The sequence below is a fragment of the Melozone crissalis genome, unplaced genomic scaffold (assembly GCF_028551555.1).
Source record: "Melozone crissalis strain CALT ecotype California unplaced genomic scaffold, PUWL_Pcris_2 ptg000038l_1, whole genome shotgun sequence".
Taxonomy (NCBI): Eukaryota; Metazoa; Chordata; class Aves; order Passeriformes; family Passerellidae; genus Melozone; species Melozone crissalis.
The window spans coordinates 9,287,379-9,305,163 of record NW_026535816.1 but is presented as its reverse complement, the minus strand read 5'-3'; the positions used below and the strand labels follow the sequence as shown (position 1 = coordinate 9,305,163).

Sequence of the window (17,785 nt, the reverse complement as noted above, 5' to 3'; positions counted from 1 at the left end):
ATGGGTAGCTCCTCACAGCACTGACTCCAACTCTCTTCACAGCACAGCCAACAAACTCCAACTCTTTTCTCAAGTACCTAACCCACTCTTTTATAGCACTCATCCTCACTGGACACAGCTGTGGCCTGTTAAGGGCAGGCTTGTTCCTAATCTTTGGTAATTAGTACAACTGCAATCCTAACTGCAATCCTCAGAGGTGAGATTACCTTTTGCACTATCTTTATTTTCTTACATTCTATCCCCCCACGACCGTCCACTAAATCAGGTTGCTCAAAGCTCCATCTAACCTGGCCTTATTTTAATTCTTTGGTTATTTAATTCTGTAGTTGTGGTTCTATTGTGTTACCCTTCCAAAAAGAGACTAGGATTTATTTGACTTGGAAGGGACAGCTTGAAAATACAGAGTTGAACAGAAGGATCTGGGGGTGGAAGAGTAACTATTTTGTCCAGCTCTCAGCATGGTGAGAGGCATCCTGTTAACTCTGCAGCTATAAAAACAGTGAAAAATAAACTCAGTGGACATGTTGTTGAGTATGAAAACAAGTACTTTAAAATTCTTTCTTTTTCCATTTGCCATTTGAATGTAGGGAAAGAACTCCACTACTTTGGCTGCAGTAATTTCTAGATTGGATTCTGAATAAAAATCACAGTTGAGTAGAGGAAAATTCCTAAAGACTTGGGTTTAGTTGCCAAATTTCTGTCACATGAAAAGTCAATAGCCACTTCTGCTTTGTAATTTCTAGCCACCAAGCACCATCAGCATTCCTCCTTTTGACTTTACTCAAAAATCTGCTGTAGAGACCTTAGGTCTGTACGTGGCCTCTACATTAGGATTTCTGATCCTGTTTGTGACCTCTACACTGAGAATGATTTATCTTCCTAATGCAGAGGAACGTTAATATGATGCATTCTTTGGTGGGTTTATGATTTCTGAGCTTATGGACTTGGGTGTGTAAGAAAAATTATTTGTGGCTGTGATAATGAAAACATGTAGAGGGGGATATAGAGAATACAGCCTCTGTTCAATGACATCATGTATTACAGCAGAGTCCTACCTAGAAAGGTGTGTATTTAAAAATGGCATCATGGCAGTCTTTTGGGTTTTTTTTTTTTGATAGTGAATTTTAGTTATGATCTATGCAATAAAGAATGCAAGCTGGAAAATAAAGAAAGGTGCCCGTTCATAACAAAATTTAGTTAATGATACTATTTTCCTTTTACCTTTCAAGCCTTTTTGGGAGGGCAGTTAGATATGTAGAAACAAAGGAAGGCATTGTGATCTGCAGTCAGTCCAGTGAAGTGATAATCTTTCAAGCCACTTTGCACACTGCTTTTATAAAAGCACATAAACTTACAGACATAGGAATGTATTTCCTAGATTCAAAGACCAGGGCACAGATGAATCTTAAATTTTGAACAAAATTTATATGAACATAATGATATGAACAAAATGTTTCTCAGCTTATAGAAACCAAAAATATATTTATGACAGACTCATAGAATGGTGTAGGTTGAAAGGGACCTTAAAGACCATCTCATTCCATCCACTAAGCAAGGATACTTTTCACTATCCCAGGTTGCTGCAAGCCCCACCCAGCCTGGCCTTGAACACTTCCAGGGACTGGGCAGCCATAGTTTCTCCAAGCAACCTGCTGCAGTGCCTCAGCACCCTCACTGTAAAGAATGTCTCCCTCATATCTAACCAAAACTTCCCTTCTGTCAGTTTAAAGCTGTTACCTAGGTTCTATGACAAGCCCTTGTCAAAAATGATGTCAGTTTCTGAAAAGAAGACTCATTTTTTAAAATATTGCTGTTGTGATTGAGGTTAGATAATCTACGTTTTGCTCATTCTAGTTAGTAGAAAGCTCAATCCCTCTTCAGGACCCTTTTCCTAAGGAGCTGGAGCCTTGACAATACTACATCCCAGTCTGCATAGGCACCTTCCAGGTGACGTGTCACTTCTGGACAGGATGGGTAGCCTTGGCGACCGTGGAGCACACGCCAGTTATCAAATGTCAGTACGTCTCCTGTAAAGAGATTGCACCAAAGACAAAGGTCAGTAGTTGGAATGTTAGAGTTGATTCCTTCAAAAGACACAGAGGCAGATTCATATCAACAGTTAGTGACCAATAATTTTAAGTAGCCCAGCTGGAGATGCACAGCAACAACACAGTAATTTTAACTTTCTCAACCAGAGAGGCCAGTTCCCTTTTGAGACCTCTTTCATTTCTTGTATAATGAGGAGTTAAAAAGCAGACTGCTAGAGGAGTGCATACTGAGAAAATCAAGCCCTGAGGAGAATGCAAATCCATAGGGGTGAAATAAATAAAATGTGTGAAAACCACTAGGATACATTTTATTTGACCAGTCTAGTACAAGCTGTACTATACAGATATATGCTATCCCTGTTAAGAGAATTTCATGAGAACAAAGTCAAAACACAGAGTTAGGAAATTGCATAAATAACGCTAGAATACCAATTTAATTTTTCTCCCTTGTGTGTCTCCATTATGGTAAATCTTGAATTAAATAAACTCATAGTCTTTTTTATCTTCTCCTCATTCCCCATACCACCATTTGCATTAATCAACAAAATGGATGCCACTAATGTAATGTAAGGCGCTTTGTTTTTCCATTAATGTGATCTTACATATTATTTTATTGTGTGTTTCCAAAGGAGAGAGATTAATTTCCTCACAAACATTTTAGACACAAGTACCATAGTATATGAGGCAGTCAGATACAAAGATGAATTTACTTTTGTAATATCTCTTGAGAGATTCATATATTTATTCTAATGCTGAGGAATGAAAGAACAGAGATTAAGGCCACACAAGACATTACACATAGGACTGCCAATCTATGGTGCTATTGAAACATCAATTTCTAATATCCTATGTAGCATAAAATGCTGTTTTGTATTTAGTTTAGAGATATATTTGACTAATCTATAGGTAAACTATTCTCCCCTGCCACTTTTTTCTTCTTTATAGTGTAACAATGGCAAAAGAAATCTATGAGATGAATGCAAGAAAGCAGTATGAAATAAAATAGATGATTGAAAGACTTGAAGTTCCTCCCAGTACTAGTGCTAGCAGTGTTCAAGTATTTTGATTGTCAGGAAAAACATGTGAAAAATTGTTGTGAGGAGAAGGAACTTACTGACCTGGTTTCATCTTGAAAGTAAACTTGTGTTCTGCACTGTTCAATAAATCATTAAATTCCTTTAGAGCTGCATAAAATGGCCTCACTTTTTCAGCTGGTATATCAAACACTGTGTCTCTTGTTGCATTGTTAAAATTGATGCGAATTGCTTGACCTCTAGAATCTGTGCTATAAAACAAAGAAAAGGGGAAAAAAAGGAAAAGAAAAAGGAATGTATTCTGTTTTTACTGAAACAGTTCAAGATGATTAAACAATAACTGCATTCTCCTGCTGGAATATCAGTATGTTTCTATAGTAAAATTCAGATTGATATTGGATTGGATTTTGCTAATTAAGACTAACTAGGAAAAGGGATAACCAGGAAAAAGTGTAGACACTTAATTTGCTCAAAGATCTATATTATACACTCTTTAATTGTAGACTTTCTTTAATAAATCATCAACTTTTTTTTTAATCAGGAAAGAATATGAACATTTACATTTCATCTTCTGATAGTATATAATTCTTAACCTAAATGTTTCAAATTATGACCTCTCCTTGGCATGACATATACATGTACATTGGCGGGCATTTGGCTGTTTGCTCACCGGTGCTTGTGCCTAGGAGTAACTCTAATTACCACCACTTCTTGTTTGTTTGTGGCAAAACCAACTAAGTGGCACAATGCACAGTACAAGTCACACATTTCCCCAAAAAACCAGACTAAAGATCCCAACCAATCAACCAAAAAAACTCCACCCAAACCTAGAACTACAGACCAAGTTAAACCAGTGTTTTCCCACAAGGTGGCAGGAGCAGACCTTCTCTTACCAACACATCATCCACCAGATGACAACAGGGATTTTCTTTTTAGGTGTTGTTGAAACTACTCACTCTATAATCCTTTGTTTACAGTGCACAGCAAAATCACAGTAATCCACCCCAACATCAGTATAGTCTACAGCAGTAGAGGACAGGATCTGATATGCCTCAGGATTTTGTTTCTTCAGCTTGTTGCATACATGAAATCCATCTACAACTTCACTTTCACCTCCTGCAGCTGTTTGCTTTATACAATGAAGAAACTGAACCTGGAAGGAATTAACAGCTCTTTAAAAAAATAATTGGCTTGCATATTTAACAGTTTATTAGTATCAGTTCTCTCACATCTGTGGTTCTTTTACTCTGGTTGTTTGGTTTTTTTCCCAGTGACAGACTGAGCTCTCATTTACTGCAGCTCACAACACTCTGCCACCAGTATCACAAAGACAGAAAATTAAAATAGTGTGTTCATAAATCCATCCCATTGGGATATCCTCTAATGCTTGCAACCTGTGAGTCAGTGGCAAAGAGGTCTTGCTTCTTTCCTTTGAGTCCCTCTTTCTCTTCCTACTACTTTCCAGTTCTCTGGAATGATGTGAGTTATGTGGATTACACTTTGATATGACAGTAACGGGGTGAAAACATCTTTTCTGTGGTTGTCCAGTTTTACAGAAGGGCCCTGATTTTTTGTCTGTTATGAAAGGGCAAAAAAGTATTTATCTTTTACCAATTCACAGAAAACAGAATATACGATCTTAATCTTCATTCTTTCTCTGTTACCCTCCTGAGCTGAAGAGATGAGTCCTAAAATGTCACAATCTGACTATAGCATTTAGACACTAACTTTTGTGAAATAATGAGAGCAGTACTCACAGCATATAAAGGACCTGAAAGTTTTCTCATATGGCAATATTTTCAATACTTTGTGAATTTAATTTTAAAATTATGGGATATATGGGAGACATGCTGAATTTATATCATACCATATAAATTGTATGCCATGTGTATATAGATCAGCATTTGCAGTATAATATATCGATATTTTTACATTGCTCTTTTAAGACAAAATTCAGAGCCACTGATCACCAACCATTTTTCACACTACAAGAACATTTCCCTTTCTCCTTTTGTGGAATGAAAAAGCCAGTAAACTCAATTTACCCCAGGTGGATGCTGCAGAGCAGGGTAATCAGTGTGAAAACAGAGTCTCTCAGTTGTGTATGCTACATTGTTAGCATCTGCTTTGTCTTGCACTTGCCAAGTTGGTCTTTATAATGAAAGGGAAAAGAGAAAACAAATTAGAACATCCAACCTGCATGCCAGACAGGACACATTGAAACTGTGAAATCACAGCACAACAGTCACTTCATCTTTGGACATGAAAATATTCTAACATTATAAGGAAATAAAGATTTAGCAGTGTCCCTCCACCCCAACAGAGGCTTATTTCAGCAGTCCTAGATAAAACTTCAGTGTGTCAAGGGACATCTGGCATCAGAGCAGTACCTGGAAGAAGGATGGCTTTCCAGTGGTGGAAAAAGCCAGCTGAAGACACTAACCAAGAGGCTTCTGCCAGTAGAAATCATCCTAGTAATGATGCTTTAGAAATAAGTGAGTAGAAGCTGGCCCATTTCTTTTTATCAACCTTTCACTTTGCCACATGGAGCACATTATCAATGAAATGCAGAACTTGTAAAGGCCGTGTAATTTTCCCCAGAAGTTATTTTTAAGGCTTCATAATCTTAGAAAATATAGAATATCCTTTACAGGGGGATCTTTCCCGTAAGCTGAAAATTTGCTTCTGGAGAAAAATGTCTTGACGAAAGACTTTGAAACTTCTTCCCTTTCTATGACATCCTTTTTGAGAACTAGCTCTGTTTATTTTATTACATAGTTAATCTCTTGGAATATGGCACAATTCAGTAAAAAGTTTTCTGACAACTGCAGTGAAAAAAGTAAGTCACAGCTATATGACAATAACATGAATGCCTCATGCTGCTGCCCAGACAAAATGTGTTTTGAGTGACACACCATGCAGGAGAATTTGAGACCTAGAACCACAGGTTTTGTTTATACAAAGCTCATGTGATGGAAGACAATCCTCAGCAGATGCATGTTATAGATCCAGATGTTTGTCTGGCAAAGTGTAATTTACAATACAGAGATGATATAATTGCACGCACATCAGTGACCAAAAAGAAATTGTGAAACTCATTTTCCCTTGTGGAATACTATAGACAAAATATGTTCCAGATGGTGTGTGCCTACTTTTACTTCTTAATAACAGTTTAAAAAGAAAATAGGTTAAAGATCATGCAGATAAAATTATTTTTATATAGCATATAATACTTTTGTTCTAGGAGTGGTATTTAGTATAGAAATTATGAAAAATGCTAAAATTAGATTTCTACAATTTCCAGAAGGAAAACCCTCTTGAGTATTTGCAAATGTGTTTAACTGACTAGGAGAAATAGTTTTTATTATTTGGTATGGCACATATTCATCAGTACATTACTTGAGTAACAGCACATGACCTCAGTACTCAAGCGTGACAATTTCAACCACATTTCCACAGTCTGACAACCAAAAAATAGCCCCTTTTTATAATTCCTGCAATTAGTGCTGAAGGCAGCTAGATTTGCTCCATCTTTAAATTCATAAGCTTTGGTGTCACTTGATGGTTCTAAAACAATTTAACACTGCCTTATTTAGATAAAATATATAAAATTCCTGGAGTGGTAACATTTTTTGGAATCATCAGAAGCTTTTGTAAAAGCAGTCATTGCTTTTGTATTGTCAGGATTTGAAAGGGAAGCTGCTCTCCAGGAGCTTTCCTTCCACACAGTGAGCTTTGGTCAAAGCCCAAGTTACTGACTTGAAGTCAAAGAGGCTAATGGGGAGCTCAGCATTGAATAGGGAAAAATCAACCTCACTTTGTCTAAGTCTCATCTGAGCTGAAGCATCTTGGCCATGTTGGGGGCACAGGTAGTAAGGTTATGTTAGAGGACTCTGGGACCTTAAGGAGAGCAAAGTGGGTTGGAATGGTTTGTGGTTTAATAATTAGGGTCAGATTTCAAAGCCCATTGTTCAGGCTGTTTGATAGAGTAGGAAGATTGGCACCAAGCAGGTGTAGCAATTTTTTTGCATTAGATAGCAACATGGGTTCAGCCTTCATCAGTAGAAAACCAGGCTGACTGTCACCTCCTTAGTCCTGCCAAAGTGCAGCACTAGGAACTGAAGACACATTTGAATCATTTGATCTTACACTTCATTAAAAGTGTATGTCTTATACATATGAGATTTGGGACACGTGTCCTTCTCTTGCTACTGAGGACCTCCAGGTGACACTGATGGATTGGCTGTTTCCATGGCAGTGCTGGAGCCCTGAAGGAAGGCCTTCACACCACATCAAGCACTGGACAAGGCTTCAGAACAGAGGAGGAACACAAGGTCTCACAAGGTGAGAAGTTGGAGAAACAAATAGCAGTATGACTGGAGACTTCATTAATGCAGTTGGGTCTCCATAATGGAAAGAAAAAAGTTAATTTAAAAAGTGGAAACTCTTGGTGTTGTTATATGGCTGATATAGAGAATGTTTCCACTTTTTACTGTAATGACATTTTAGGGAGGTCACACCAAGCAGACATCTAGACATAAAGAAAGGCTTTTTTCTTTCATGTGTTAGAATTGTATTCATTGCTGTTACATTACAGTTTAAAGTTCAGGGTTCTGTTGCGGTAATGTTTAATTTGGCAGGCTTGCCAACTCCAAGTTTATCCTTTTATTTCTCATATTTTGTAGGCCATGTATTTGGCTCCCAGTAAAACACCAGGGAAATAATGACCCAAAGTTATTACTTTATTACAGTTGTAAAAGCCACCCCAGGACTGGAAGCCAGCAAGAACTGAACTTCTGTTTTGGAGAGGAAAATTATGGTAAGTACTAGCTACAAACCCTTTTTCTTAGTTAGATAGAGGTTACTGATTCAGCTCAGCAAGATCTGAGTTGCCACCATGGTTTGTCTGCTCATTTGCAGAGGTAGAGCTTCAGTTTGCTGGTTCTTGGCATCAAAAAGATAATTTCCAAGTGCCTGCTTGTGCGCCTTGAAGCTGAACTCTGCTTGTTGGGATTGGCTATGGCTTTCCAGAGCAGGGTCTGTTGAAAGCAGGAAAATGGGCACTCAGGCCATTTTCTTGGTGAGGTAGGCCATGATACCATCATCTAAGTCTTACCTATAGCCATAACTCAAAATCAGACTAAATAAAAGTTTCAGAACAGATAACTTCCTCTGTTCAGAACAGGACTGAATTAGGGATTTCTGGTTTTGTTTCATGGCATAGATAAGTAAGTCTGTCTCACTGTTACCCTATATTCAACAGCATTTGTTTTTAGGCACTTTTCCTTCTCTTTGCAGTTAGTGTTATTTCTGCTCTTCTCTACATACCCTACCTGTAACAGCAGAGCAATTATCTTTTAAAGTATATGAACTTGATGCCAAATTTTCTAAAATATAGAGAAAAAAACATACACCTTGCTTTAGCATATAAATCCTCAAAAGAGATATAACAAGCTTAGACTAAGAGCATTAGAGGTGATTACAACACTGGCAAAACAAAGATTTTATAAAACAAACTCACCCATAAAATGTGAGACGCAGGAACCCAATCCTGTGGCCAAGTCTAATCAATTCTCCCTGCCGTGTAGCAGCTCCTGTCAGTAGAACAATTCCTACTTTCTTTAGGGTGCACAACCACCTGTATGCACTTTCATCATTGTACATGATCTCTTCAAAAGGTATTTTGGGAAGTTGAAGGTCTGAGTCCCAGTACTGATGTTCTGAAAGGGAAGAAATAGAGAAACAAGCTCTTAGCTGTTTTAGTATCAAAACTCTTCCGTTTACTGGCTTGTATGCACAAACATACACACACATTCAAAGATAGTGCACAGGAATGGCTAAAAAGGACAAAGATGCTCATTCTTACTTTTTTTGTTTTGCGTAAAGTTAGCATTGATTCTAGTTTTTTGCAAAACTTGAAACATTACTGGTTTAAGTCAAGCATTCTCTAAAATATTGAATCAGGGCTTTTATTCTTACAGTAAAAAAATAATTGTTTTTCCTTGCTATTATATATTTAATCTGAAGCTGCTATTCTTAGAAGAGTGTATTATAAAGCATGAAAAGATTTTATCTAGAATAATTGTTTTGTTTAAATCATAACTGCCTTACTTGGTGTTTTAGCTAATATTCAGATAACTTGCCCAATCATCAATCACAGAGATCACACACTAAAAAATGAGACCACATAAACATTTGTAAAATTATGCAGGTGGCATGACTTATGAAACGCCTGTATCTCCATTTATTCCAACGTCTCTTCGTGGACAGGACAAATAAAAACTACAAATTCCAAGGAGCTTTCAGAATTGAGAACTTTGGGTAATTTTACTTTGTGACTGAAGGACATCCTATAGTTCAAACAAATGTGAAGATCAGGTTTGGGCTTCTTTTTTACCTCTTTCTAGATATAGGTAGGAAGCACAAAATACAATATGCTCTTAAAAAAAAATTAACTCAGACACTACAGAGTTTAAATATTTTTTAACCAGTAGTGTTCTTCTTTCATCTGGCTAAGGCTACTTAGAGATGGTCCAAGAATCAGAACACATATGGCCAGGAATAAGCTATCCACAAAGACCATCTTTTATGGTCTACCTGATTTTCAGAGAAGCAGCAGTATGATTCAACAAGCTGTTCAATTTTGTAACACATGTCTGCGAAATAAAAAAATGCAAATCTTGAGGAGACATATAATCTCACATCATTAAATTCCTTTTTGATACCACTCCATGGTCAGTTACTCACTGATCCACTGTGTTTAACTTAATATACATCTTTTCACATGTTTGAAAGATGGTGAAAAAATAAAGTATGAATATTTTCACTTTACTCTATTAGAAGTTAAGAAACTTAAATAGACTTAAGTATGTTGTATAAGAATATCCTTTGAAAGACAGAGCAGGTGAATAACTATGTGAAAACTAATAGAACATTTTAAGTTTCATCTTTTCCATCCTAGTTTTCTTACTGACTTGCTAATAAATATTTTCCTAATTTTCCAGAAACAAGAAGTAGAATTTCAAGGAATATATCAACATATTTTCTTCACTTTGGAAAATAAATACATGCACCTAGAATTGAACTGCAGCTCCAGGAGTCCTAGGCTTCCAAGGTACATGGACTGTAGTGTGCTCTTGTTCAAGTTCCCAATTGCTCTTGCTAGAAGTTTCACCTGATATGAGATGATCCTTCTGGAGCAGAGCATGGCCTGTGGTGTTGGGTTTTCCAGTGGGTTTGGCTTTTGTTACAGACCTGTGCTTTGTCACAGCACTGCAGAACAGCACATGCTCAGCATAGCAGGCTGGGATTGCCTTGGATTTTGGCATGACAAACCTGCCAACCCCTACAGCTGCCCTGTGGAACCACCACCCTCCATCCTCCACCCAAGCAGACCTGCAGCACTGGTGCCTGTCCTCTGGCCTCAGATTCAAGCTGTGGAGCCAAAGGGAGGTAAAAGCTAAATTCAAAATGCTTCTCTTGTCACTTAACTTGAAAAGAAATAATTTTTCTGGGAATTTAGCCTTTGCCAGACTCTGAAATGTATTTGGGAATAATACTATAACCATAATATGCCTGCTGACTGAAGAGATATTTAACCTCTATGGTACTGCTAAAGGTGGAAATTGCAAAGTGTCAACAAAACTGAACTCTACACTGATACTCCTAAAACAGCTACTAAAACTGAGGAGCTTTTTTTTTCTTTAATGCTTCACCACTTTGCATTTTAAAAACAATAACAAACAAAAATAGTTGCCAAACACCAACAAAACAAAAAAGCTAGAGATTAAATACAGTTCAATCCTGCCGTGCAAAGCCATAAACTCTTTTCCCCAAAGCTTCACTTTTGTTATATAAATTCCCTTCCAGTGACAAGTGTAGCCAGCACCCTTAATGGTTTAGGTTTGTCTTTCTTTTTAAAGGTGCAAGCTGGTACACAAATGCATGTAAATCCACCTCAAATTTCAGAGAAGAAAGGCTCCAAGTTTCCAGCCCCTCCTGACATGCTGATGCAGTCAAGAGCTTGGCCTTTGAGCTACTGCAGGAGCAGCCTTTTCCTCTTCACATTTGCCAGTGTACTCCATAATGACACCATGGTAAATACACCAGAGGTTGGAACATTGCATATAGCTCCAAGTGGTAATATGAATGTGACCACACCATTTAATACTAATTATCCCAAAGAAAATGATTAATTTTAGCACAGGATCTCCAGCAGACTTTTTAATCTTTATGCTTTACATATTAGTAATTGTGGGGTTTTTTCAAAGAGCTCTTAGAGCTTAATTTAAATACATTAGTGCCAATTTTGATCCTTCTAGTAGCTGCAATAGTTCTGAGGTCTAATTTCTCACACTTATGGTATACACATGAACAGCTTTTAAACAATTCATATTTGTACGAAAAACAGTGAAGGAATTCTCCTGACTGGTCCCAGAGAGCATCATAGTCAGGTGAGCGCAACAGCAATAGGTGAGAGACAAGTCATAGATCTATGCTAAAAGAAGCAGCATTTACACCTTGGCTCCAGAAGAAAATGCTCTATGTTGTCCAATATTTACAATTTGACAGATTACCAGGTCCATAATTAATTGGAAAAGGGACAGGAAAGCAAAGGAGAATGGAAAAAAGATCTTGTGGTATGCAGGTTCTTCCACTTAAAAGTGTTTTTTAAAAAGACTTCCTGAAAGTCTTAGGAAACTGTATGCTCCCCATGGCATGTTATTCTTCCACATACCAAACAACAGGAACTTTCTACCCATTTTTATTCACAAAATCTCTTCAGCCTGAAAATCTATCAAGGAGCTGCACTGGACTGCACAGGGACTGTACTCTTTGGCAGTATTTCCTTGTGGATCCCAATCAAGCACTTCATTGTTTTATCATGTCATCATAGAACAATTTCTTCCCCCTGCTAAGGCAGTAAATACAGTTTCCATTGTACTATAGTAGAAGTAGTAGAACATATGCTCTGAAAGCTGAAGGGGTAAGAAAGATAAAGATGAGTCATTAGTGTCTGGACAGCCTTAGGTCTCACTTGTACAGCACAGCTGCAGTTGGCAAATTAAAAATCTTTATGTTTGCAAATCACAGTCAGCTAGGTTGGGAAAGACCTTTGTGATCATCAAGTCCACCCCATGACCTGGCACCATCTTGTCAACTAAACCAGGGCACCGAGTGCCACATCTAGCCTTTCTTAGACATCTCCAGCACAGTGACTCCACCGCCTCCCTGGGCCACCCATCCCAATGCCCAATCTCCCTTTCTGTGAAGAAATTCTTCCTGATGTCCAGCCTGAACCTTCCTGGTGCATCTTTAGTCTGTGTGCTTTTGTTCTGTGGCTGGTTGTCTGGGAGCAGAGCCCGACCCTCACTGGACCAACCTCCTTTCAGGGAGCTGTGGGGAGTGATGGGGTCACCCCTGAGCCCCTTTTTCTCCAGGCGACACAGCTGAGCTGCTCCTCACAGGACTTGCGTTCCAACCCGTCTCCAGCCTTGCTGCCCTTCTCTGGACATGCTCCAACATCTCAACGTCCTTCCTAAAGTGAGGGCCCAAAATTGGACACAGCACTCCAGGTGCTGCCCAACAGGGGAACAATGACCTCCCTGCTCCTGCTGGACACACCATTCCTGATCCAGGCCAGGAGCCATTGGCTTTCTTGGCCACCTGGCTACACTGCTGGCTCACATTCAGTCTGCCACAAGTCAGCATTCCCAGGTCCATTTCTGCCTGGCTGTTGTCCTGTCACTCTGTCCCCAGCCTGTAGTGCTGTAGGGGTTGTTGTGGTTTGGATGAACCTCACCTTGCTGGATTCAGCCCATCTATCCAATCTGCCCAGGTCCCTCTGCAAATGTAACTGAACAACTCATACAGGATAAAAAACAAGTCCTATAAAATAATTTTGTATCTTTATTGATAATTTATATTATGACTACTAAATCCCCAGATCTATGTGCTTTTCAAAACGGGAAGAATGAAAATCTTTTGAAAGAATTAATGCCTCTTTCAATAATTTCAGAACAATAATTTGGGGGGGGGAAAGAAAGGAAAAACAAAAATCCCATTTCTTGATCATACCAGGTTAGTCCTAACTACATTAGAGTTTGCATAAAATGAGAAGATGCCCTTTGTTCAGTACCTGCAGATGGTGTGCATGCATCAACACTTGGAATTATCCAGCATTTACTACACAACTTGGGACAATGCTGATCAAATTTTCTGGAGTAATAAAAGAAAGTCTAGACACCACTAGAGTAAATTACTTCATCTAAAATTATTTTGCCTACAGCATGTATTTTAATGTTTGTTGAAAGCCAAGTGTATTTTTGCTGTATCGTAAATTATGTATATGGCAGCCTAACTTGTCATTAAGCCCTTATTAGTTATTACTGCAGGATAAATTCAAATGACCAAACTTTTAAAGTAAAAAACTACTTTTAACTTCATCCTCCTAAAATTATCATCTCTCAGGACCTAGCAGAGAAACTGAAAACAGCATTGATACTGTTAGCACCCTGATTCAAACTTTTATGGAGCTGGATGTAAACATTCAGTACCATATTATCACATTTTAAAGAATTATCATCATTTGAAACCTTTAAATTGCTGTTTAAACATTAACCTAATTTAATATTAAAAATATTAGGTACCACTACAGACTAGCTCTGCAGAATCTTCTCTTTCACCCAACATGAAAATATGATTGTGATGTTATCTAATTTCCACCCCCACCTCCTGAACCCCCCAGCCCCATCCTATTGTTGGAATACCAGCATGCTGGAAAATGAGCCTCAGCAAACACAATGGAGTTAGATACTGGATACTGGCTTACTCTGTGTCTCTCACAAGCACCCTCTACTAACCCCAGCATCTGAATTACAGACATGGTAAATCATTCCTGCGACATCTGCTGTGTAGAACTCCAGTAAACAGAAAGAAAAAAAGAGTATCTTTGAGACACCACAGCTCTAGAAGTAGAATGTGGCTCTTTGGCTGTTCTTTTGGGAGCATCTTGTAAGTGGGGCTGAAATGAGCCTTGATATACACAAATAGCAGATTTTGATTTTGCACATTGCATGGATAGGATCTGGCAATGTTTTAAAAAAGAAATCTTGACATACTGCCATAGAGCTATTTATAGTTACTTCATCATGCACTGAAAATCTGACCTACTCTTCTTTTTGGGCTTGACACAATGTCTGACATCTATGTTTCTTGAATCAGAAACCATGATAGAAAAATATTTTTTTAAAAAAAGCAGCACTAAAAGCAAATAACCCCTTGCAAAAGAAAAAAAAACCACAAAAAACCAGCCACAGCTCTGAATGTCAGCAGTGAAGGAAGGTTAACCTTTAACTACAGCAGTCTGGCAAGCTTGCATTTCTCTTTGTTGAAGCAGCATGCAGGGCTGGCATTTCATAGCACTGTCTGTAACATTATACTCCTGGGCTATGGTTAGCTGCTTAAGGGCATGTGATTTGCAGTGTGCATCACCACAAGGAAGTGTGTTCTAAACTTACCAAAATATACAATGAAAAACAGATCTTAAACAGCCAGCAAGCAAACTCACAGCCTTTTTTTGCAACTGAAACCTGGGGAAAACTGCAAGAAGGTGTCAATCATAACGAGCTAGGGAGCTCATTATTATCATTGTCTGGGAGCATGAGGAAGATTAATGACACCACTAATATAAAGCCAGTTAATTGGTGTAACATTTATACACAATTTCTTCCGACCAACCATGTGATGTTGCATGCATGTGAAGGCAAATCACAGTCAGTTAAGACTTCATAATAGGTGAAAAATGTAGCATTACATCTGAAATATTGAAATCTCAGTAATTAATACCTTTGCCAATGAACACAACCTGAGATCTAGATTATTTTGCATGGGTACTAAATAAAGGAATTTACATCGATCCCTTTGAAGACTACAAAACATCCTGCTAACTTTCATAGGACATTCATTTTCACAAATAAAAGTTCTTGCCATCTGAAAAATCAAGTCTAGTTTCCCTGAATGAGGTCTGCATCTTCACCATATTCACTCTGGAAGCATGCCAAACTCTTCAAAATACTAAACACAACCGTTTATTTTTGCCAAAAGTAAAGTAGAAACATTTATATTATCAGGGGAAATAGATCCATTCTGAACTACGAAGAGTTTATTACACATCCATTGAAATGAATGGAGATATTTCTTATCTTTTAAACCAGTAATGTCCTATTTTAACAGATACTGTATTAACACTGAACACAGATGCACAGCTTTCTGCAAGAGCAGATCTCACAGGAACACCATCAAGAGCAATCGCAGGCATCCTCCAAGCTTTCACACCTCCATGCTCAGTCTGAAATGCTGTCAAATTTCTGACTGATGAAATGCATCATGCCAAACCTCGTGGCTCTATAATTATCCACTTTAAAGGGTAAGTGATCTGTACAGGGTAAATGTCACAAAGACAGTTGAACAAAATACTTTGTGATCAAAAGACAGTCTACTACTAAAACACGCACGGGAAGCAAAGCAAACACAACCTGAACTTCAGCACTACACACTGCCAGGCTATACAGTTACTTTTTAACAAGAAGGCCATGAAAAAGGGGAAAAAATATTTCAGTTGTAACTCCCTTGAAGTTCCAAATAAACTTTCTTTTTAGAAAAAATTTAAATATTTGAAATAGCACTCAGACACTTGCATAGCCACAGACCACTAGTGGTCCATGGCTCATTTATGAGACCTACTAACACTTTCTGGAAAGAGAAGGCTTTTAGGAAAGTAAGTGCAGCCCAAGTAGTTGCACTTCTCCCAGGTATGGAAGGTAGAAGAGGGAAAAGATAACCACAGGTCCCTGTCACACATGCACAGCCTGGCACTGGGCACCAAGGGTTGTTCCCACAGCTTCAGCTGGGTAGACCTGGTCCTCAGACAGGCACCTCAACCAGGACTGTCAGTGTCAAACCCCTTGCATTTGTCACAAGCATGGCAGACATGGATTTAATTCCTACCTGGCAAAAATAAATCTACTCGCATTTCAGCTCTGGCTTCTTCAGAGAAGCATCGTTTTTTCAACCACTCAGCTTCATATTCACTTGTGTGTTCATCAGGCCATGTAATAGAGATCTTTCAACACAAAGGAAAAGGTGAATTTAGAAAAAAAATTTTTGAAAAACATCATCTAGAACAACAAAATTCCTTAGAAACAGCAGAAGTTGTAATACTTAGATCAATAATATCAGAGTTAAACTTCTCCTGAAGCATGATAGCAAACAAGTAATGAAAACCCAACTGAAACACCATTCACATTCTGCTACTTCTTATAAATGTTAATTTTCATTTCAACCCATGACCTAATTTGCTGGTTTGTGTGGACTGTTTCCACTGTGGGAGCTGCACTTAACAGAAAGAAGCGAATTGTAAAAACTGGCACGTATCACTGGGGAGAGCACCTCACCCCAGCTCAGAAGAGCAAAAATTTCTTGCAAAACACTGACAGGTCGTGAGAAAAGAAAAAGAACAAGACAGACAAGGACCTTTTTCTAGGAGAGAAGTCCACCTCCTACTTTTGAAGTCTTCCCTCTATCAAATAAATTTTTAAAAAGTGTTGAGTTTTTCAAATTCCTGAAAAAAAACATGGATAGAAAGCATATGGCTTTGCTTGTCATGAACTGAAAGAGCTCAGTCCAGCACAGACCCCTAGCTGAATTTTTAAGGTGGATGAATAGGTATCAATTCCCAATTCACATGACTCTGCTCATTCACATGATGGTAAAACACTGTCAGTATCATTTTAGTATTAATGCTGTGCTTTTATCAGTTTCTGAATTTAAGTGGAAGCAGACAATTCCTAATTTGCCTGATCAAATACTGAATTTACATGGCATTAATTTTGTGTACAATCAACTTGGGAGTCCAGAATTCCTCACCAGGGACCCTTATCCTGTGGCTGAGCTACTCACACATGAGCCAGCCTCTGCAAACTGCCCCTGCAGCGAGGCTGCCACATCTGACACAGGGCTGACTGCTGCATTTCCAATATGTTTAAAATATCTTTAAGTATAAAACCAAGGAAATCAGTTTGCCGAAGGAGCCACGAACTGTTTTTAATAAAACATTAAAAAAATCTAAATCATATGCTAGGATTTTATATATCAGGAAAGGTTGACATTCATAAGGAGGGCAGCTCCTATCCTCTCTTGCCTGATAACCTTCTATTTTGCAGGAAGAAATGTTAATGTAGATAAGTAGACAGGGATACAGACATTAGTCCAATTCTGAATATTGGCTTTAACTTTGGTTCGAGCGTTCAGTCAAGATAAAGGTTATTTTGCATCGAAAGTTTCCTAATAAAGCTGATATTTTTGTTATAAATTAAAGTCATTCATCGTCTTACCATTATTTTTTCATATTTTCAAGCCATTTACTTAAAAAATTAAGAGAGGAAGAAGTGTAAGTGTGATTAAATGTGCAAGAAATGTCTGAATTTTCAACAACTAGTGATGAAGAAGGATATGGCAGAATTTTGAAAAGCATTATTATATTATAAAAGCTGAAGCTTGAGTTTATGCAGCCTCTGCATAAAATCCATACAGTGAAGTTTCACATGAAGGTGGAAAGATCCGAATTCCCCAAAACGCGATTCTTCCTGAAAGCTTTGCAAATACCTGCTAAGGCGCGCAAACAAGCAACCTGTCATTAGAGTG

At 38.2% G+C, this 17,785-nt stretch overlaps 1 protein-coding gene and 1 long non-coding RNA gene across 4 annotated transcripts in view; one reads left to right on the top strand and one right to left on the bottom strand.

Annotated features, from left to right (window-relative positions):
- Nucleotides 1–1,866: 1,866 nt before the first annotated feature.
- BBOX1 (gamma-butyrobetaine hydroxylase 1) overlaps nt 1,867–17,785 on the bottom strand; it is a 32,376-nt gene continuing 16,457 nt past the window's right edge. For 2 of the 3 annotated variants that reach the window (XM_054283660.1, XM_054283659.1), the window contains 6 exons: nt 16,091–16,205; nt 8,604–8,802; nt 5,128–5,233; nt 4,039–4,235; nt 3,167–3,333; nt 1,867–2,027 (listed from right to left, as the gene is read on the bottom strand). In XM_054283660.1, the coding sequence (XP_054139635.1) occupies nt 1,867–2,027; nt 3,167–3,333; nt 4,039–4,235; nt 5,128–5,233; nt 8,604–8,802; nt 16,091–16,205 (945 nt within the window). Of the gene's footprint in view, nt 2,028–3,166; nt 3,334–4,038; nt 4,236–5,127; nt 5,234–8,603; nt 8,803–16,090; nt 16,206–17,785 lie in introns of those variants that run through there. The other variant, XM_054283661.1, reaches the window with a different exon arrangement.
- On the top strand, nt 1,935–13,579 carry LOC128941751 (uncharacterized). The gene is made up of 4 exons (XR_008483579.1): nt 1,935–2,055; nt 7,308–7,426; nt 7,834–7,901; nt 10,087–13,579. It is a non-coding gene; the product is annotated as an uncharacterized LOC128941751 (long non-coding RNA).